Source organism: Cervus canadensis, chromosome 18 (assembly GCF_019320065.1).
Source record: "Cervus canadensis isolate Bull #8, Minnesota chromosome 18, ASM1932006v1, whole genome shotgun sequence".
In the NCBI taxonomy this organism is placed as follows: Eukaryota; Metazoa; Chordata; class Mammalia; order Artiodactyla; family Cervidae; genus Cervus; species Cervus canadensis.
In genome coordinates this window covers 20617285-20639545 of record NC_057403.1, presented here as the reverse complement: position 1 = coordinate 20639545, position 22261 = coordinate 20617285, and the positions used below count along the sequence as shown (strand labels likewise).

Genomic DNA, 22261 nt, shown 5'->3' with positions numbered 1-22261 from the left:
AGTGATCACACCTTCATGGTTATCTGGGTCATTAAGATCTTTTTTGTACAGTTCTGTGTATTCTTGCCGCCCCTTCTTAATCTGTTCTGCTTCTGTTAGGTCCATACCATTTCTGTCCTTTATTGTACCCATCTTTGCATGAAATGTTCCCTTAGTATCTCTAATTTTCTTGAAGAGATCCCGAGCCTTTCCCATTCTATTGTTTTCCTCTATTTCTTTGCATTGTTCACTTAAGAAGGCTTTATCTCTCCTTGCCATTCTTTGGAACTCTGCATTCAGATGGGTGTATCTTTCCTTTTCTCCTTTGCCTTTCACTTCTCCCTCTAATGTCCCCTTTGTGTTGTGTGCTATGCTGCTTCAAATCAGCCTTTCTAGATACTAAGTTCTGTGATCCTGGGGCCCTGCAAAGAGCCTCCCAGGTAGCTCAGCTGGTAAAGAATCGGCCTGCAATGCAAGAGACCCTGGTTCTATTCCTGGACAAGGGATAGGCTACCCACTTCAGTATTCTTCAGTATTCTTGGGCTTCCCTGGTGGCTCAGATGGTAAAGAATTCTCCAGCAATGCAGGAGACCTGGGTCACAAAGAGTCCGACACGACTGAGCGCGTAAGCACATCATAGCAAGTGCTCTTCACAACACTATGGACTGTAACCCACCTTCTCCAGGCAACAATACTGGAGTGGGTCGCCATTCCCTTCTCTAGGGGACCATTTTCTAGCTCTGTGGCTTTGTGTGAGTCACTTAATTTTTACTGTGCCTTAGTTTTCTAATCTGCAAAATGGAGACATCGGCACTTACCTTATATGGTTTCCATGAGAATTCCTTGACTTAGCACCTGGGAAGCACCTAAACACAATGCCAGGCACATAGCACTCTTGTTAGCTGCTGTTGTTGCCACCATCGTCATTACTGATGATATTACTACTTGGGTTACTGCAAATTGATTCGGTTATCTTCCAGAGATAGCTGGTTGCCACAAAACACTTGGCAATATTTCAAAGCTACTCTGCACCCAAAGTGGCAGACAGTTGGAATTCCTCCAATTTGGAAAAAGGATGTTTTGGTTTTCATTTCTGGATGTGTGTTGTTGGTGGCTTTCTTGCTATTTTACTAATAATTGCTGTCGGTTCAGCCTTGTCATTACCAGTTTAGTTTGTTACGGGTTGTTTAGTTAAATGGCATGTATAATGATGCATATTTGCCTCAATTCTGTGCGTGCATGGCCTGCAATTTTCCACTAATTAGACTTTTTAAAGACACATATGCAGTTATCTACTCAAATTTGCATCATCTGTTCCCCTATTGCCAAAGCAGATGTACACAGTGCCCACCCACCCCTCCTCCAGGAAATAATTTGCTTTTTATCTCCAAGTTCTTTTTGCACTGGTAGGCAGGAACGGGTGTTGGGGGGTACAGATGGATGGGGTTCTTGTCCCACTGAAGTGACAGTCATCACGCAGTGCAGACAAGAGGTGCTGGGCCTGAGTCAGACAGGAACAGTGGGGCTGAGAGGAAGAAACAGCCCCGGTGAGACCTGAAATGCAGTAGTAGCAAATGGACCAAGGACCCCAAACACACCCCCAGCTTCAGCTGCCATCCCAAAAGGATCTAGCCACCCACCAATTCCCCAAAGAATCCAGCATTCAGACCCTACTCCTCTCAAACGGCTTTATTTCCCCAGTCTGGGGAGCTGTGAGCGGACTCTGGTCCCTGTACCAGAAGGACCCGGTAGCCTTCTCCAGTCCAGCGGGCTCAGAGAGGGAACGCCTGGGCTCCAGAGGCTCATCCTCCCAGAGTAGGGCTGGTTCTGGGCGGAGCCAGGCCTGCCGTGGTTTGCATGGATGACACTCCCTGAGTGACCCTGGCAGCATCCAAGGTGATAGTCCATGGGTATCCGGTTCACCTCAAAGACAAGGTCGCCAGGTGCAGGAGTCAAGGACCTGCTAGGCCTTACTCTGGGAGCAAAACTCCCCCTGGCAGCTACTCCTTGACGTCCACCAGCAGGGCTCAGTCTGGGAGAAGAGAGAAAAGAAGCGATGGGTATAGACAGGAGGGCAGAAAAAATAAGAGACTGGCAAAAAGAAAGATGCACAAAAAGCAAAGGAGACCAAGAATGAACCAGGGACAAAGGAAGGCCAGTGAAAGAGAGAAAAACTGAGATATGGGCAGAGACCCAGAAAGCAAGGACATAGACGTAGGTGGTGACAGACGCCAGACATACACACAAGTAGACGGTAAACACTGACCTTTGGGCCCAGGTGGGATTGGGGGAGGCGGTCCCCCTGGGGGAAGCAATGCAGAACGGCTCAGGGCCTCAGCTACCCAGCCCAGGACACGGGTACAGTGCTGGACCTGGGGAGCAGCGGAAGACATCAGGGGACCTGACCGGAATCTGCTGCCCCTCACCCTAGCCATCCTCCTCCAGCCTGGCCCGGGGTCCTCACCTCCTGTTCCAGCCCTTTCAGACGCTGCTCGTACTCGCGGATCTGTCTCAGCTGCTTCAATGCTGTGTCCACCCTGGGGATCCAGGGTTTTAGGTGGGTGCCAGCAGCCTACCAGCCCCGCCCACCTTGAAAGACCCACCCCCCCGGAGCTCAGCTTTCCTCCCTGGCATTCTAGGACCCTGCCCCCATAGGCTCCGCCTCTAGCCTGGGCCTTTGCAGGAATTAAGTCACGAGATCAAGATCCATACGGAGGCCAGAAGCCCCGCCCAGGGCCAGGCCCCGCCCTCACTTCTGCGACGTGCGCTTCAGACGTTCAGAGTTGCTCTCCCGTTTGTCCCGAGCACGCGCCAGCAAGAAATTCTCCTTTTGCACAGACTCCCATGTCAACAGCCTCCGCTCCGCTTCCTTCGAGAGGTGGACCCCTGGACAGTGGGGCAAGAATAGAGTCAAAGGGACTGCCCATCTTTGGGCCACGCCCGCTCCTAGACCCAGCTTCCCCACCCAAAACCTCGAGCTTCAGTGATATCCCAGACCGCACCTCCTCACCGTTCTTGGCCTTCCACTAATACCCCACGCCCGGCCCCCTGACAGACAAAGCCCTGCCCACTAGTGCTCCTAAGCGTCCTCCTCCTGCATATACATGCTCTTCTTTCTCTCCAGGTTCCGCCCCCTGAGTTTCTCTCTTTTGGGCCAAGCCGGGCTCTCACGAAAATGCTCGATGACTGGGGATGGTGGCAAGCGCGCCCGGCGCCTGCGAAATCGATTGATGAGGGACCGCACGTGCGATATGAAGATGAGAGGCGGGGCCAGTGCGGGCCGAGAGTGAAATTCCCGGATGAGGCTGTAGCGCTGCGCCTTCCAGTAGAGGTCGCTGTTGCCCTGCACTTTGCCGAAGGTATAGCTGTAGGGACCAGAGATCAAGAGTCACTAGAGGTAGAGGTGCCGCTTGGAAAAGTGGATCAAGATTACCTGTCAGTCAATATCTGTTTGAAACCCAAGGCAGAAGGCAGATGTCAGGATCAATAAAGTCAGAGGCATTTGGTAGCTGGGTTAGGAGGCTCCAGAGTCGGATGTCAGAGATCAAGTTGGGAAAGCTATCACAAATTAGGTAGAGATTGGAGTCAGGTTCACAAGTCAGCCTGGACACAAGTAACTAAAATCAAAAATGAAAATGGGGACATTACTATCAACCTTATAGAATCCTACTAAAAACCATTATGTATGTGCTAAGTCGCTTAGGTCGTGTCCAACTCTTTTCAACCCTAATGTGTAGCCTACCAGGCATCTCTGTCCATGGGATTCTCCAGGCAAGGATACTGGAGTGGATTGCCATTTCCTTCTCCAGGGGATCTTCCCCAACCAGGGATGGGACCAGTGTCTCTTAGGTCTCCTGCATTGGCAGGTGGATTCTTTACCACTAGCACCACCTGGGAAGCCAAAAACCATTTTAAGAGAATGCTGTTAATAATTGTATGCCAAAATTTAAACAACCTAGATGAAATGGAAGAATTACTAGAAACACACAAATTACCTAAACTGACTCAAGAAGAAATAGACAATCTCAAAAGACCTATAACAAGTAAAGAGATTGAATCACTAATCAGAAATGTCCCAACAAAATAAGCCCAGGACCAGATGGCTTGAATTTTACCAAACATTTAAAAGAGTATTAACACCAATCTTTCTCAGACTCTTCCAAAACATTGAAGAGAAGAGAACACTTCCCAACTCATTCTATGAGGCCAGCATCACCATGATGATATCAAGGTGAAAGTGAAAGCAAAGTTGCTCAGTCGTGTCCGACTCTTTGTGACCCCATGGACTATAGCCCACCAGGCTCTGTCCATGGGATTTTCCAGGCAAGAATACTGGAATGGGTTGCCATTTCCTTCTCCAGGGGATCTTCCCAACCCAGGGATCGAACCTGGGTCTCCCACATTATAGGCAAATGCTTTACCATCTGAGCCACCAGGGAAATCAAAGTCAGATAAAACTATCACAATTACAGACCAATATCCTTTATGAATATACATGAAAAAATCCTCAACAAAATACTAGAAACCTAATCCAACCACATATTGAAAGGATTATAGGAGGGATGTGTGCATGTTAAGTTGCTCAGTCATGTCCGACTCTTTGCAACACTATGGACTATCGCCTGCCAGGCTCCTCTGTCCATGGGATTCTCCAGTCAAGAATACTAGTCAGTAGGAAAATGCAAATCAAAACCACAATGAAATAACTAGTTCATGCCCACTAGGATGGCTATAACCTCTCAATAAGGAAAGCACCTATTAGTAAGTATGTGGAAAAGCTAAACACCGAATTAACACATGACCCAGCATTCTATTCTAGAAATATAACCAAAAGAAATAAAAACAGAGATTCAAACAGATACGTAAACACCAATGTTCATTGCAGCATTAGCCCCAACAGCCAAAAGATGGAACAACCCAAGTCTCATTAGATGAATGGATCAACTAATGGATGCCTTTTATCAGTACATCAGTATTGTTCAGCCATAAAAAAGAATGGAGTAGTGGTACATGAAAACATTATGCCAGACACAAAAGAACAAATACTGTATGACTCTACTTACCTCCAAGAAGCAGAGTCATAGAGACAGAAAGTAAAGTAGAGGTTACCAGGGACTGGCGGGGAGGGGAAAACGAGAAGTTATCCCTTGCTTAATGGTTACACACTCTGTTTGGAGTGATGAAAATGTTTAGGAAATAGACAGTGGTGGTGGCTGTATAACGTTATAAATGTAATTAATGCCACTGCATTATACACTTTAAAATGGAGAAGGTGGCAGTTTTTATGTTATATATGTATATATATAGCCACAATTTAAAAAATTTTAATCTTCAGCCTGGACTCAGAGAGTGGATCAGATTCCAAAGTCCAGGTCAAGAGCACACTCTGGCTGGATTTGGGAACAAGCCAGCATTAGATTTTTTTTTTTTTTAGTTCGACCAGTTTATTGCTACCAACCCATCTCCCTCCACCCTCATGCACACATGCTCAGTCATGTAACCCCATGGACTTCAGCCCGCCAGACTCCTCTGTCCATGGATTTTTCCATGCAAGAATATTGGAGTGGGTTGCCATTTCCTTCTCTGCCAGCATTAGATTTTAATCAGAGTTCAGAAACTAAAACTAGCATTACTTAGGCTGGGATCAAAAATGATGCTGGGGTCAAGGGTTAAGCTGGGATCAAGAGTCACTCTGGGGTCAAGGGTCATGCTGGGTGAGGCCAGATCATCAGAGAGCAGTAGTGAAGTCTCTCGGTTGTGTCCAACTGTTTGGGACCCCATGGACTGTAGCCTGCCAGGTTCCTCCGTCCATGGGATTTTCCAGGCAAGAATACTGGAGTGGATTGCCATTTTCTTCTCCTGGGGATATTCCCCACCCAGGGATCAAACACAGGTCTCCCGCATTGCAGGCAGACTCTCCACCGTCTGGGCCACCAGGGCGGTAGGGACTCACCTGAACATCGCAATGAGCAGATTGAGAAGCAGGATGTTGGCCACCAGCAGGAAGACAACAAGGAGGAGCACCACCAGCCAGTTGGCATAAAGCGAGACGCATTTGCCTGAGAGGTTCCCTTCGGGGTGCCCCCATGAGCCTTGCTCCAGTGAACAGTTGCCGTGCTCCATGAGGGCCACTGTGAAGGGAGACAGTCAGAGATGGAGCCAGAGGGACAGGGACCCAAGGAAGACAGAAATCCAGAGGGCGGAGGAGAGCAAAGACCCGGAGAGAGGGCGACAGAGTCCCAGAAAGAGAGGGGAACAGACACGCAAAGAAAAAGAGGGCAGGGTCAGAGACCGAGAGATAAGGGAGGAGGAGGGGGGCTCACTTGGAGGTCAGGTCCTCTCATCCTCCTTACCATCCATCTCCCCCTGAGGGATCTGCCCAAAGATCTGCAGGTAGGGCCGGTAGAAGACGCGGCGCAGGATATTCGGGAGACTACGGTCCTGGGGCCTAAGGAGCCCCTCAGTGGCCACCCCGTAGGCAACCAGCCACACGCCGAGGAAGAAGAGGAAGAAGAACACATCCTTCACCTGCAGAGGAGGAAGATGAGACCAAGCCTGGCCCCGCCCTTCCCTATGGCCCCGCCCCAGTGCCCGAAGCCCCTCCTCCTCACCAGACGCTCAGTTACCGCGAATCCATGACAGCTTCTTGGCTCCGCCCCTTTCATCCTCAGGCCCCGCCCACACCAGCGCGACCCCACCCCTCACCATCTTGCTCACGATGACGATCTTGGGCCCCAGCTGTTTGTTGACTGTGAAGATGTGCAGCAGCCTCAGCGTGAAGATCATGAAGTCAAGGCAGAGGACAGTGCGGCCCAGGTCATACAGGCCCGGGGTCAGCCTGGGGTGTGGGGAGACGCGGCAGACGTCACTCAAGGGTTACAAGGTGCAAAGAAAGCCCAACACCAGACTTCCCAACACCAGACTGAAGGCGAGGATGTGGCCTCTCCAGGGCCAGAACTGGGACACTCCCCACTCCGGTTCACCTGGGGTTTACTCAAAATTTGGCACCGTGACATTGCCAAGCTGGGCCTCGCAGGGCGCTGGTACCCATTAAATAATGGCTGTATGAAAAACGGCCTTAGCAAAAAGCTGGGAGGGAGGTCCCTATAACATCAAGTTGGGAAAATGGCAGGTATATTTGCCCAACCTATAAATGGCAAGATAGGGAGCGTTCCAGTAAACCAATAAGCAGAAGACAATGGACCTAACAGGAAAATGGATAAAGGCTAAGGACACACAATTCACAGAAGAAGGTCAAACAGTGAATAATGTCAGCAATCTCTAAGGGGAAAATGAAAATTATATCCCTATTTTGCATCATCCTGTACTTAAACTTTGAAGGGATTAAAAACCTAAAGTTAAAGGTAAGACATCAAATCTTAATAAGAAAATATAGAATAATTTCTTCATGAACTTGAAATAAGATAACTGTCATATAAGAAAAAGAGTCCTATATACAAGACACAAAATCATGACAAAAGAAAATGCTGAAAAATTAACTACTTTGAAATATAAAACATATGCATATTGAGAGATAACATAAATATGATGGACAGAGAAAGGCAGAATTTTCTGCCAAAAAATGTATAGCCTAAATTTGATCCTGAGGGAGTACTAGACAAACTCCAATGGAGGCAAATTCTACAAAATAACTAGTCTGAACTTATCGTAAAAGTTGAAGATGGACTGAAAACCTGTCCCAGATTAGAGACAATCAAGGAGATGTGACAACTAAAGGCAACATGGAATCCTGGATTGGCTCCTGATCCAGAAAAAGGACATCAGTGGACAATTGATAAAATTTAAATAAAATCTCCTGGTTTTGATAATGTAAGATGTTAACATTTGGGGGATCTGGATGAATGGTGTATGAGACTTCTTTGTGCTGTTTCTGCAACATTTTTTATAAGTCTAAGGGTTTTTCAAAATGAAAAGTTAAAGAATAAAAAGTGTTTAAAGAACATATGAAAGTGAAAAGACAAGTTGCAGACTGTGAGATGATATTTAGAACAAAACCACCAAGGATTGGGATGCAGAGTATAAGAAGAGCACCTACCAAAAAATATATACATGCACGAGATCAGTGAACACAATAAATTAAAAACTGGGACAGAGAATATGAAAAGACAGGCGATAAAGTACACGTGCCATTAGACATGAAAGGTGCCCAACTCACCCAACTAGGAGTCTTGGATGCATAAATTAGAACAAGGAGAGGTCATTTTTAGCCATCAGATTGGCAAAACATGTAAAGGTTAATAATTGGAGAGCTACAGTCTTAGATTGAAAATACCAGGTATCATCAAGCATGTCCTCAAGGGGGCAGTGTCTTACCCAGATGGTGGGTGTGTAGCTGGAAGAAGCTATTTTTACAAGGAAAAGCAATGAACCTCAAAAATACCTATTACCCCCCCCCCCAAAAAATACCTATACCCTTTGACTCACAAAGTGTATGTCCGGGATGTAAACTTTTATAACTTTGAAATAATAAAAAATTAGAAACAACTGAAATGTCCATCCAGAAGGGACTGGCAAAATAAAACAGTTCATCCATTCAGTTCTGGAGAACGCTGGAAATTTGTCCTGTGTAAACTGAGATTTTTGGACTTTTTTTTCCCCATGCAATTCTTCCCCCATCTAGAAAATGATGAGCCTGACAAAAATATCTAAAATATCAGTGGTATTGCTAAAGAATGTTAGCACATGGCCTTAGTCCTTTCCTCTCAGAAGATACTTGATACAAAATACAAGGAATAAACAGAAGCACAATGTTCTACAAAACTTTCTTATCTTGCTGTTTGAAAAAATTATTCATGTCAAGTTACTTTGTACCATTTTTAACACAGCACAGAGGAACCATGCCTCTCAGAGTGTCAAATAGAATATTGAAAAGAATAGAGGGTCATTGCTGTCAACTGTCCGGATTATCAAAGGGGGTGTCAGGATCCTTCATCCCCTATAAATATTCACCAGGTTGTGACCAAAAAGTTCTTTGCTCTCTTCAAAAGCAGCAGTGTTTTAACAGCTGATACTTTATTTTTTTAAAAAACCATCAGAGTACTGGACTCAGAGCAGCTAATATCTGATTAAAACTTCATGTTATCTCAAGTAGAAAATGAAAGACACTTTAGAGAGAAGTATTTGGTCTGATTCTCTCTCTTGGAGTTCAGAATTTTTGTCCCACTGCCTCATGAAAAGAATTCATTCATTCATTAAATCTGGCAAGGAGAAGTCTTTCCTGGCTGCTTTAGCCGGCAATGACTGGCTAAAACCTCTTCTTCAGGAATCGGCTGCAGCATTTTTAAAGAATAAGGAATATCTGCAAATATTAACATGGAAAGAATGTCAGGGACATATTATGGAGAAAAAGAAGAAGTTGCAAAAGAATACATAACATAAAAAAGAATACATAACATACAGTATCTTTGACAGAAAACAACAAAATTCTGTAAAGCAATTATCCTTCAATAAAAGAATGAATTTTAAAAAACATATAGTATCTTCTGTGTATAATATCTGTGTATAGAAGAAGTATGTAAATGCATAGAGAAAGAACAGGCAGGATGTTCACGAAACTGTTGATGGAGGCAATTACAGAGAAAAGGAGGAAGCTTGGAAAAAGAAAAAAAAAAGGAGGAATCTTGCAATGGCTGAGGAAGATAACTGGTTTGTGTTTTATTCTCTTCTACACTGGGACATAATCTTGTTCAATAATGATGTACTTCTGCATTTCTTTGGGAATAGACTATACTCAGAGATGTTTTAAGTTGCTGGGAGATGAGACAGACATGGCTTGAGGAGTTTATAATCTTGCATTGAGAAGAGAGACACAAAAGCCATGATCTAAGCACTATGACGGGGAGCTCTCAGGATGTTAGGGGAACACAAAGGAGAAACCCAGAGTCCAGGAAGGAAAAAGGAAGACTTTCAGAGACACGACAGTAAAGCTGAGGCAGAAAGGAAGTACAGAAGACTGGCCTGGCCAAGGAGAGGAGGGAAAAGCGTTTCAGGGTAGGGGAACAGCATGTGCCAAGACCCAAAGACAACATAATGTATTCCCAAGAATATTTCGATTTTCCCTTTGCCCTCTCTCTGGGCACCACACAACATGATCTAGAAACTATAGAAGAAATGAACTAACATTATATATACATATATCCCAACCTGGGCAACAGAAAATACTTCAGGGTAATTCCCCACAATTTGTTTTATTAATTAGCTAAGAAATAAGCAGAAAGTCAAGATTTTTATGGAGTAAGTGAAAGTCGCTCAGTGTGTCTGACTCTTTGAGACCCCACGGACTGTATAGTCCATGGAATTCTCCAGGCCAGAATACTGGAGTGGGTAGCCTTTCCCTTCTCCAGGGGATCTTCCCAACCCAGGAATCGAACTGGGGTCTCCTGCATTGCAGGCGGATTGTTTACCAACTGAGCTATCAGGGAAACCCTGATTGATCAGAGAGTAAAAAGTTGATAAAACACTCAGGCTTCCCTGATGAAATTTGACCCAGGAAAATCAGACATGACAGAATTAAAGTCACAAAGTTTGAGCAGATTTTAGCAAAATCTGAGATGGATTAAAAACACGAACATTGAACCAAATACTTGTAAAACTTTACTCGAATAGTAATCAAACTGAAATAATTTCAGAAACTGAAAAAGAAAATAATTGAAGCTACTTTCACTGCCCTGCAATATAAAATTGATCAAGGCAGTTTAAAGTAACTAGAAAATACTTCATTGGTAAGAATCTGTCAGTAGAATTCTGATTACCATTTTATAATCATGCAGATTCAAAATACTGAGGATCAAGGTCAAAGCCACTGGCCTTGTGAAGAAGGAATTGTAGTAGTTCTCAGAGAGGTTGGAGTGTAGATGAAGAACAGAGAAAGGAACCAGAGGCAGCCCAGCAGAGAAGGGCAGACCCAGACCAGGTCCAGGGACTGTGGCGTGGTGCTGGGGAGCCCCGAGAAGCTAGGGAGGACAGGCCAGCCCTGGGCATAGAAGGCCCCTTGTAGACCCTGTAGAGGATGGACTAGGCAGGGAAGAGAGCGGGGTCCAGGAAGCTGGGCAAGGGTCCAGGTGGGACAGGCAGCCATGGAGATGAGTTGGGGATGGGACAGAGGAGGTCAGGGGACAGGAGGATGGGGCCTGGGACCAAGGACTGTAGAGGAAGAAGAGGGAGAAAGTGAGGGTGGCACTCGGTGTGTGGCCTGGTGTCTGGGGGCCAGGACAGAGGTGCAGCTGCAGGGCCAGGTTGAGGACTAGAGAGACATCTTTTGAAGTCCAGATCTATTAATACAACAAAGAGCTCCTTCTGCCCCATCAGCCCCAAAGCCAGATATCCACGTGTGAGCAAACGACTTATAGAATATCTTTAGCCAGTATGTTCAATCAAAGTGGGATCTGAGCCTTTTTTTTTTTTTAAGAAAAAAAGTTAGGCACCTTTCATATCTAATGGCACATGTACTTTATCACCTGTCTTTTCATATTCTCTGTCCCAGTTTTTAATTTATTGTGTTCACTGATTTCGTGCGTGTATATATTTTTTGGTAGGCGCTCTTCTTATACTCTGGATCCCAATCCTTGGTGGTTTTGCTCTAAATATCATCTTACAGTCTGCAACTTGTCTTTTCACTTTCATATGTTCTTTAAACTTGTTTTTTTTTAAGAAAAAAAAAGCAGAGTTGTTTTAAAATTGTGAACCACCATACTGTACATCTGCAACAGATATCACAGGTGGCTCAGTGGTAAAGAATCCACCTGCCAATGCAGGAGAGGCAGGTTTGATCCCTGGGTCAGGAAGATCCCCTAAAAAAGGAAACGGCAATTCATTCCAGTGTTCTTGCCTGGGAAATCCCATAGACAGAGGCGCCTAGGGGGCTACAATCCATGAGTCGCAGAGTCAGACACAACTTAGCAACTAAACAATAACAATATTGTATGCCTACAACTGATATAATATTGTACCTCAATTATACGTCAATGGAAAAAAAAGAAAAGCAGCAGCAGAATTGGATTTAGCTGCTGCCTGCTGCAGAGAAGCCAAGAGTTGAGGCCCCTAACCCCACCCCTCACCTCCCATCCCCACCGGCCCACCCCCAGGAAGGAGGGTCAGAGGTCCTGGGCAGGGCACTCACCTGCAGCCCACGCCCAGGAGAAAGCAGGTGAGGGCCACCAGGTCGCACTGGTTCCAGGCGTCGGAGAGGTAGAGATGCAGGCGGCGGCGCAGTGGGGCCTGGTGGGAGTCTGTCCCGGGTCCCCCCATGGCCAGGCTGCCCAGGCCGCTGCCCAGGCCCTGGCGGAACTCCTCACAGAGCAGGGTGAAGGCCCAGAAGTAGAGCAGCAGCTCCAGGACGCCGGGCCTCTCGGGCCCGAAGTCGATGAGCAGCACTCTCGCGAAGAGCAGCAGGAAGAGGAGGTAGCTGATCACGTTGCCCATGAAGGCCGTCACCGGCGCCCCCCAGAACTGCGGCCAGCGGCGCAGGCGCGGTGGGCACCCCCCACAGCAGTCCCTGTGTCTGGGCGGCCTCAATACCCCCAAGGGCATCTTCTCAGGGGGGTCTGTGGGCCTGTGCGGGAGAGAGGGGGGGAAGAGAGGAGGGCTCAACCTGATCTCTGCACCTGACCTTCACCATCATCAAGACTCTGAGCTGTCCTACCCTCCTCACCCTGCTTTCCAGTCAGTCCCCACCTTCCTGCCCGACCTGAAACGAAGTCTGACGCCCTCCATCTCCTTGAGCTTTGACCCCTGATCTAACCTCTGACCTCTGAAATCTACCTTCAACACTACTGAGCTTCCACCCCTGACTTTCCCCACCGTTCTGATCTCTGGCCTCTGGACTGACCTCTGACTCTTGTCTGGCTTTTGGCTCCAAGTCCCTCTTCTTTCACCCTCACAATCTCTGACTCTCTGTCTGACCTTGGACCATTTACCTGACCTCTGGCCCTCAAATATAACCTCTGACCTCCTCATTTCATGACCTCAGTTCCCCAGGTTTGACAACTCTGTTAACTACGGTTGGCACTTGCCATCTACCTCTACAGGGCTTCCCAGGTGGCACTAGTGGTAAGAGATGGGGGTTTGATCCCTGGGTCAGGAAGATCCCCTGGAGAAGGAAATGGCAACCCACTCCAGTATTCTTGCCTGGAAAATTCCACAGACAGAGTAGCCTGGTGGCCTACAGTCCATAGGGTCGCAAAGAGGCGGACACTGGAGTGACTTAGCACGCATCTGCCTCTACAAGGATTAAATCAGGTGCTGCTGCAGCTGCTGACCTTCATTTAACACCCCTTGAAGGGAATTCAGGGTGGAGAGCCGGAATGAGGCACTCTGTGCTCCGGGGAAAACTGGCAGAACAGGTTTTCAGATAGATATTTTCAGGTGATCTTATGAACCCAATTCTTGCATCTCCTCATATTTAGAAAAGCACCAAATTCCTTCATGGAACTCCATATCTGAATGTTAACTTCTGACCCACACCCAATAGTATATTATCCAGCTGAGTTTTCTCAGTTAATTCTTCCTTCCCAATATCTGATCTCTCACTGTATAGCCTTACCTGAATTATAACCTTCTTGGTCCACTCATATCTCTGACCCTTTTCACCTGAGTTCTGATACTCTTCCCAGTTATATCCTAATTCTTAATTCTGATCTCAAATCAGAAACAACAAAATGAATACTATTACTAATAATAAATTCAGAAAGCTAACAGGAAAAATAAACTGGCTTGGAAAGGCATCCTGTCTTAAAAAAAAAAAAAACAAGCAGAAAGGAAACCCCAAAGTGGAAAGAACCCAAATGTCCATGAACTGATGAACAGATAGATAAAAGGTAGTAGATTCACACAATGGAATATTATTCAGCAATGAAAAAGGAATGAAGCACTGATACATGTTACACAGTGGATAAATCTTGAAAACATGATGCTAAGTTAATGAAACCAGTCATAAAATGCCACATAGTATATGCCTCCATTTACATGAAATATCCAGAACAGGCAAATCCATAGAGACAGAAAGTAAATTAGTGGTTGCCTGAGGCTGGGGAAGGGAGGAGTGGAGAGTGAGACTGTTAATAGACACAAGATTTCTTGCTGCAGTGATGAAAATATTTTAAAATTAATTTTGTGATGATTTCACAACTCTGTGAATATACTGAGAACGACAGAATTGCACACCGTAAATGGGTGAACTGAATGTTTGGGAACTATATCTCAATAAAGCTGCTCTAAAACAAATAAGCAGAAAGAATAGTAAAAGTTAAAGAAAGTGAGATGCAGAAAGAACTAGTGACTTTCCTGGTGGTCCAGTGGTTAAGACTCTGTCTGCCAATGCGGGGAATACAGGCTCCTAGAGCCGGTGCCCCAGAACAAGAGAAGCCACTGGAATGAGAAGCCCACAACTAGAGAGTAGCCCCCACTCATGGCAAATAAAGAAAGCCCTCGCGCAGCAAAGAAGACCCAGTGCAGCCAAAAATAAATAAAGAGTTTTTAAAAAATAAAGATAAAAAAGGAAAGGAGAATTAGCTCCCCAATAACAGGAAAAAATAGGCCTGGTAACAAAAATATGTGGTGGGTAAGAATGCTCCCCAAAGTCTGCCATCTGAAATCCAAACAAGACACACACAGGGATTCCTGGATGCTTCACTGAGGGAGCGCCAGGAATCTGTCCTTTAAGAAAGCTCTCCGGGAAGGTGGCTCTCCCCAGTGGCTAAGAGCACAGATTCAGGAACAAGAAGGTCTGGGTTCAAATCCCACCTCCCACCACTGACCTGTCAATCACATGATCTGAGGTGGGTGACTTAATGCCTCAGTTATTTCATCTGTAAAATGGGGATAACAATAGACACAATAGCATACGGTTGTTGAGAGAATTAAATGACCTGATTTCAAAATGATTTAGTACACTGGCTGCCCACTGTAATTGTGCTATGACATCATCTATTTTTTCTATTTATTTTTACTTATTTATTTGGCTGGGCCTGGTCTTAGTTGCAGGATGCGGGATCTTCGATTTTCACTGTGATCTTCAGTTGTGGCATGCAAAGTCCTACTTGTGGCTTGTGGGATCCAGTTCCCTGACCAGGGATGGAACCCAGGCCTCCTGCATTGGAAGCACAGAGTCCCAGCCTCTGGACCACCCAGGAAGTCCCCATCATCTCTTGTTATCATTATCATATGGTACAAATGTTGGGAACTCACCGGGCAAGGACACCATTATGGATCCTGACGCTGGGACCTTCTATCTAATTTATTTCAGAGGTCCGATTTTTTTTTTTTAGTTTCCTCTTCTACCTTGACAAATATTTTATATTCTTTGTGCATTACCTCAGAAAAAAAATGTATACATAATATATTTAAATTTGACTTATTTCTCGGTTGGTGGTGTGTTTTACAGATTTTTGGCAGTCTGACTATGTTTCTGACAGTTACCAGGAACATTTTCTTCTTCTAGAATATTGGGGCTGAGGTTCCTCCCTTTTCCCATTCAAGTGGTTAAAGTAGAGATGTGTGTGTGTGTGTGTGTGCGCGCGCGCATGTTAGTCGCTCAGTCGTGTCTGACTCTTTGTGACCCCATGGACTGTAGTCCGCCAAGCTCCTCTCTCCATGGGATTTCCTAGGCAAGAATACTGGAGTCTGTTGCCATTTCCTCCTCCAGGGGATCTTCTCAACTGCGAGTGAATACACTGTATTACTATGGACCAAATATTTTGGTTCCCTCCCAGTGGGAGAATTAGGAGCTAAGGAATTACCATATGACTACCTTTTGCCCATGAAATGTGGGCAAAAGTGACATGTGTCACTTCCAAGTGGAGGCTTTAAGGTCAATACCTCCCTGGTTGCCACTGGGGCTTCCCCGGTGGCTTAGACAGTAAAGAATCTGCCTGCCATGCTGGAGACCCAGGTTTGACCTCTGGGTCAGGAAGATCCCCTGGAGAAGGGAATGGCTACCCACTTCAGTATTCTTGCCTGGAGAGTTCCATGGACAGAGGAGCCTGGAGGGAGTCAGACATGACTGAGAGACGGACACATTTGGTTCTGGTCTCTTTCCCAGCTACCATGAGACCAGCAACATCTCAGCTAGAAGGTGCTTGCTTATCCCAAAGTGGAGACCATGTAGAGCAGAGCCACAAACAACCCCAAAACGGAGCATGAATGACAATGAAATCCTCACTGTTGCCAGCCACTGAGAGTTTGGGATGCTTTGTCAATGCAGCATTACCCAATCTAAGCTGACAAATACCATACAATCTTCTTTTTATAGGAAAGAAAGTGGAGGCTCATGGGTGGAGCCACTTACAAAGTCAAAGTCAGGATTTAAACCCAGATCTGCTCGACTCAGAACCAAGTTCTTCACGGTTCTGTTCTGCAGAATTACCAGAAGATTGGTAAGTAGTCTATTCCATTTGCTTAGGGCTCTGATTTTGAAAACACCTTCATGGGTACCGCAGCACAGAGATTAAGAGCAAAGTTCTTGGAGACAGAAAAATAAAAGAGGCAAAAGATCCCTAAATGAACCAAATCCACCCAATTCTACTTGCTCTGTTGAGACAGAAATACATGTAGCATGAAGCAAACTGACTGCCAGTGAGGAATTCCTTGGCAGCAGAACCAAACCTAGAACCAAGCCTTCAGCTTGGCATCTGGGAAACCTCCTCAAGTGTTTTCAGCGGCTTCAAGAAACGCCTATCTCCTGAAGCCCCACTCCTCCCCTCTGGCCGTGTTCCCAGCGTCTGGCGCTCCTGGGGCTGCCCTGGGTGCCCCCACCTCCCGCGCGGGGCTGGTGCTTCACTCACTCGGCAGGCCCTTCCCCACTGATGTCGCCATCCTCGTCAAGCATCAGGTCCTTCTGCGTGGGCTCCTCATCTGACTTCCTGGCATGGAGGGATGCCCAGAGTGAGGAACAGGGGACGGAGGGAGGATAGGAGAGGAGTTCTCCAGAGAGACCCAAACTCACTCACCCAGAGACATGCAGGAAGGAGAGGGATTACACCAGAGGGACCTGCCCCCAGAGCCCTGGCCAGAGAGCAGAGGCATTGTATAGAGTCCCCCGAAAGCTCCCCTCCCGCAACGTGTCCCCTGGCTGGGGGAGGGAAGGAATGAACATGGTTAGAGGAAGCACTGGACAGACCACGTGGAAAGCGGCCAGAATTGAGCAGGAAGGAGAGGCTGATCACCCGCCCCAGCCCAATCCCGCCACCTGCCAGTCTAGCCCCAGGGACTGACCTGAAGGTGATGAGGTCGGTGTAGATGAGCGGGGGGCAAAAGAAGGCAAGAACCAGGGCCCAGATCGGCGTGGCACTGTCCATCTCCCCCCACCACTTCTGTGTCAGCAGAGCCTGCGGGGACGGGGAGGATTAGGAGCCTGAATCTCCCCCGCACCCCCTCCCAAAGACCCCGGGGAAGAATGCACCCTGCTCCCCAGCCCAGGGCAAATGCTCACTGCAGGGGTGGGGCTGGGGGTGGGGCTGGGGGGAAAGGGGTCAAAGACAAGGACCACCTGTCTCAGATTTTAGTGGAGTTAAACAGCCAACATTTGTTAACACAATACACCACATACTGGGCTAAGTACTGTGCACAGATCAGCTCACTTCACCTTCACCTCTCCCCCAGGAGGACAGGCACTATTATTTTCTCCTTTTCCACAGATGGAGCACAGGGAGGTGACGGAAGGGGTGAACACTGGAATCCCTGAGTTTAACCATCATTCAGAGCAAAGGACTCTGGGAAAGTTCTTGAAGTGCCAACAAGTCATTCCAACAATGAAGGTGGGACTCCCTGCTGGGTAGGCGAACCTCATACTTGGCGTGGGACTCACTGAACCCCTGTCAGATTTAGACTAAGGAAACCGAGAGAAGTTTCAAAATGTCAGGACTAAGGACTTCCCTGGTGGGTAGTCCAGTGGTTAAGATTCCACGTTTCCACTTCAGGGGGCGTGGTTCGATCCCTGGTCAGGGAAGTTCCACATGCCACTGTGTGCCCTCGCAAAAAAGAAAGAAAATAGAAACTGACAACCAGAATGCAAAAATGCAGGGCTGACTACAAATAATGAGGTACGAAATTTACTCCCAATTATCAGAAATAAGTATTATTTTTTTTAATGTCAGGATTAGCAGAATGGGAGAGACAGCGGGGCCATACTGGGCTTCCCAAAGGAAGGGTAGGATTTTCTAAGCCAGAGTTTGTCTACACCTAGAACACTAGGTAATTGTCCAGTGACGCCGTTCAATTGTTGAAACCTGGAAACGGGGACCTCTCAGGGAAGTGGAAAGGACTTCTTGTGTGAGAGGCGGGACTTCCTACTAAAGTCACCAGTACTCCTGTCTCTGGAATAGAATTTTTTTTTTTTTTGGCCACATTGCTCAGGCATGCAGGATCTTAGTTCCCTGATCAGCCCTCAAGCTTGTACCCCATGCAGTGGGAGCACAGAATCCTAGTCACTGAACTGCCAGGGAATTCCCTGGAATAGAACTTTTAAAAAAAATATTTGTTTATTTTATTTATTTGGCTGTGTCGAGTCTTAGCTGTGGCACGTTGGGATGTTTTAGTTGTGGCATGTAGGATCTGACTCCCTGACCAGGGATCAAAGCCAGGCCCCCTGCATTAGGAACGCAGGGTCCTAGGCATTGAAGCACCAGGAAGTCCTGGAATAGAACTTTCTAGGAGGGTGTGCTTTGCTGTGGGAAGGTTGGCTTTCCTGTGGCAGGGGGTGGGGCTTCTTTGGGGAAGAGCAAACTTTCCGGGAGAGGACTGAGACGTTCTGAAGGAGGGGTGGTCTCCAGGAAGGGGGTCAAGACCACGGACTGCCACCATGGCAGGGGCTCGTCCTCCAGACTTCCCAGAGTCCAGCTGAGGACTGTGTGGGTGTCTCAGATGCTCACCTGCACCCCATCCTGGGCAAAGAAGGCACGGGCATCTGCCTGTGTGGCGAGCTGCAGGCAAGTGGCATCACCCCAGAGTGGGCAGCGCCGAAGCAGCAGGCGGGCGGACCGTTCCTCGCTGCTGCGGTAGCACTCTCCAAAGAGGTCTGGGTGTGGGACATTCGTGTGAGAGGGAGGAAGAGTCGTGGGAAGACAGTGGGAGGGAAGAGATGAGGGGATTGCAGGGGAAGGGGCAGGGTTACTAGAGATGGAAAGGGGAGACCTACAACCCCCTTCCCTGCTGCTCCCTGCAGTGCCCCCAGGCACCCGGGCCCCACGCACCAACACCCAGCCCCTCGAACTTGGCCGCCAGATCCTTCCTCCGTGCTGCCTCCTCGGCCTCAGTCTCCAGGCGCCCCAGCACTCGCAGCAACAAAGAGGCCCCAAGAGCTGAGGCCACGGAATTGGAACCCTGGAGAGACAGAGACAGGGGGTCATGGATAGGGACAGAGTTTGAAGTGAGATGCACAGAGGCGGTGAAGAAGATGGGAGGAACGCTTGTGATCAAGGGAAGGGACAGAGGCCAGAGGTCACCAGAAATTAACCAAGGGAATCAGAAGCCAAGGATGTTTGCAGATGGATCTGGAAGAAACTGAACATCAAGGGAACATGTCAGAAGTCAGATGGTTCAGAACTGCCAGGGCTGGGCCAGAATTAAAATGACATCAGAGATTACGGACAGACCGGGAAGTGGTCAGAGGTGTCACCTAAAATGGCAGAGGAAGGACAGAAGGAAGACAGCATCTCATATCTTGGCCAGACCTGCTGAAACACAGCTACATGCTAGGTAGTGTCCAACTCTTTGCGACCACGTGAACTGTAGCCCACCAGGCTCTTCTGTCCAGGAGATTCTCCAGGCAAGAATACTGGAGTAGGTTGCCATTCCCTTCTCCAGGGGATCTTTCCGACCCAGGGATCGAACCAGAGTCTCCTGCATTGCAGCAGATTCTTTACCACTGACCCACCTAGTAAGTTGAGAGAGATGGCAGAGGCTGCTGCTGCTGCTAAGTCACTTCAGTCGTGTCCAACCCCATGCAACCCCAATAACGGCAGCCCACCAGGCTCCTCCATCCCTGGGATTCTCCAGCCAAGAATACTGGAGTGGGTTGCCATTTCCTTCTCCAATGCATGCATGCATGCTAAGTCACCTCAGTCAGAGAGAACCTCAAAACTTGGTCCCTCCACAACGGCAACAAATAAGCTGGCTAAAAAAGAAAAAACTGTCAGGATCAACTGTGGTTGATCCATGAGTCTTGCACTAGCAGGCAGATTCCTTATCACTGAGCCACCAGAGAAGCCCCAGATCTTACTCTTAAATAACTGTGGTTGTGTGTATCAACCTAGCTGGTGGCTCTCTGAAGGGACGGCTCAAGGGCTGGCTGTTGTTTCACTGTTCTTGCAGCTTCCCCCAGAGCAGACATGGCTTCCCAGGTGGTGTTTGAAAATATTAAAGACAAACATATTAGCCTTGGCTCCTTGATGCAAATAATAACGGTCAAGGCAAGCGAGAGATACTCTGAACAACCTGGGAGGGCAAAGGGAAACAGCTGGGAAATGGGATGCTTGGGGGAGTGAGGGGTTTAAAAAGCTCCTACATGGGGCTTCTCTCTGGCGGCTCAGTGGTAAAGAATCCACCTGCCAATGCAGGAGAAACAGGTTCAATCCCTGGTCCGGGAAGATCCCACATGCTGCAGAGCAACTAAGCCCATGTGTCACAACTATTGAACATCTACTCTAGAGCCAGGGAACCACAGCTACTGAAGCCTGCACACCGAGAGCCTGTGTTCCACAACAAGAGAAGCCATGGTAATAAGAAGCCCATGCACCACAACGAGAATGTGGCCCCCACTCACTGCAGCTAGGGAAAAGGCCGTGCAGCAATGAACTGGGACATGTGTGCGTGCTCACTCATGTCTCTTTGCAACCCCATCAACTGTAGCCTGCCAGGCTTCTCTGTCCACGGAATTTTCCAGGCAAGAATACTGGAGTGGGTTGCCATTTCCTACTCCAGGGGATCTTCCCAAACCAGGGATCAAACCCACATCTCCCAGGTCTCCCGCGTCTCCCAAGTCTCCTGCGTCTCCTGCATTGACAGGCAGATTCTTTACCACTGAGCCACCAGGAATACAGTTAATAAAGACTCAGTGCAGCCAAATATAAATAATTTTTTTTTAAAAAAGCTGCTATATATACCAGGAAATCTAGAAAATTGCAAACATGACTGAGACTGGATTCGTGCTCAGAAAAGACTAAGGAAACTCCTAAGCTTTCACCTCTGGCTGACCTTTAGGCTCAGCCAAAGCAGGAAGCTGAAGCTAAAGCAGAATTGTAAACAGCCTATGCAAGTTTTGAAAGACAGCTCCACAAACAGCCAGTTTGCACAGTGGGAGAGTTTTATTCCCCCACCTGCATGCATCTAAGGAAATCTCTGTCAAGTCATTATCTGACCACTAAGCTAACAGAACCGGATTTCAGTGGTCATACATATCAAGAATACAGACTTTTCAAAAATAGAAAAGTCACCAAACAACAACAACAACCCACAAGCAGCAGCAACAAGCCCTGCAGGGAGGAGCTAAGCTGATTTCCAGAGCTGCCATATTATAATAGTCAAAATGTCCTGTTTTCAACAACAAAAAATTATGAGGGTTGCAAAGAACCAAGAAAGTATGACCCATTCACAGGACAAAAGATATTAGGAAGCTGAGTCACTGGAATTACTAGAAAAAGACTTTAAATCAACTGTCTTAAATATGCTCAAAAAGCTAAAAGAAATTATGAACAAAGAGCTAAAGGAACCCAGGAGAATGATGTCTCAGCAAATAAGAGAATAGAAATAAAGATATAGGGACTTCCCTGGTGGTCCAGTGGCTAAGACTCCGAACTCCCAATGCAGGGGGTCCAAGTTCAATCAATCCCTTTAGGGAACTAGATCCCATAGGCCACAACTGAAAATCATGCCTGCTGCAACTAAGACCTCTCACAGCCAAATAAATAAATAGATTTTTTTTAAAAGAAAGAAAGATATAGAGGTAACAAAAAGGAACCAAGTATAAATTCTGGAGCTGAAAAGTGCAGTAACTGAAATGAAAAACTCTTTTAAAGGGCTTAATAGCAGCATTGAGGAGCCAGAAGAAAGAGTTTGTAAACTTGAAGACAGGTCCTCTGTGATTATCCAGTTTGAGGTGTAGAAAGGAAAAAGAATGAAGAAAAATAAACAGACCCTAAGAGATCTGTGGGACACCATTAATCAGACTAACATAGCCATAATGGGAACCCCAAAAGGAGAGGACAGAGAGAAAGAGACAGAAAGGATATCTGAAGATATAACAGACTGAAACTTCCCACATCTGATGAAA

At 47.0% G+C, this 22261-nt stretch overlaps 1 protein-coding gene across 5 annotated transcripts in view; it reads right to left on the bottom strand.

The window, feature by feature from the left end:
- Positions 1-1653: 1653 nt before the first annotated feature.
- TRPM4 (transient receptor potential cation channel subfamily M member 4) overlaps positions 1654-22261 on the bottom strand; it is a 43258-nt gene continuing 22650 nt past the window's right edge. For 3 of the 5 annotated variants that reach the window (XM_043436722.1, XM_043436723.1, XM_043436724.1), the window contains 13 exons: positions 19185-19314; positions 18864-19009; positions 17209-17321; positions 16779-16856; positions 12119-12550; positions 6685-6817; positions 6333-6507; positions 5933-6110; positions 3151-3344; positions 2733-2865; positions 2444-2516; positions 2246-2351; positions 1654-2011 (listed from right to left, as the gene is read on the bottom strand). In XM_043436722.1, coding sequence (XP_043292657.1) covers positions 2007-2011; positions 2246-2351; positions 2444-2516; positions 2733-2865; positions 3151-3344; positions 5933-6110; positions 6333-6507; positions 6685-6817; positions 12119-12550; positions 16779-16856; positions 17209-17321; positions 18864-19009; positions 19185-19314 — 1896 coding nt within the window. In that variant the 3' untranslated portion in view covers positions 1654-2006. The other 2 variants (XR_006263426.1, XM_043436725.1) reach the window with 2 other exon arrangements.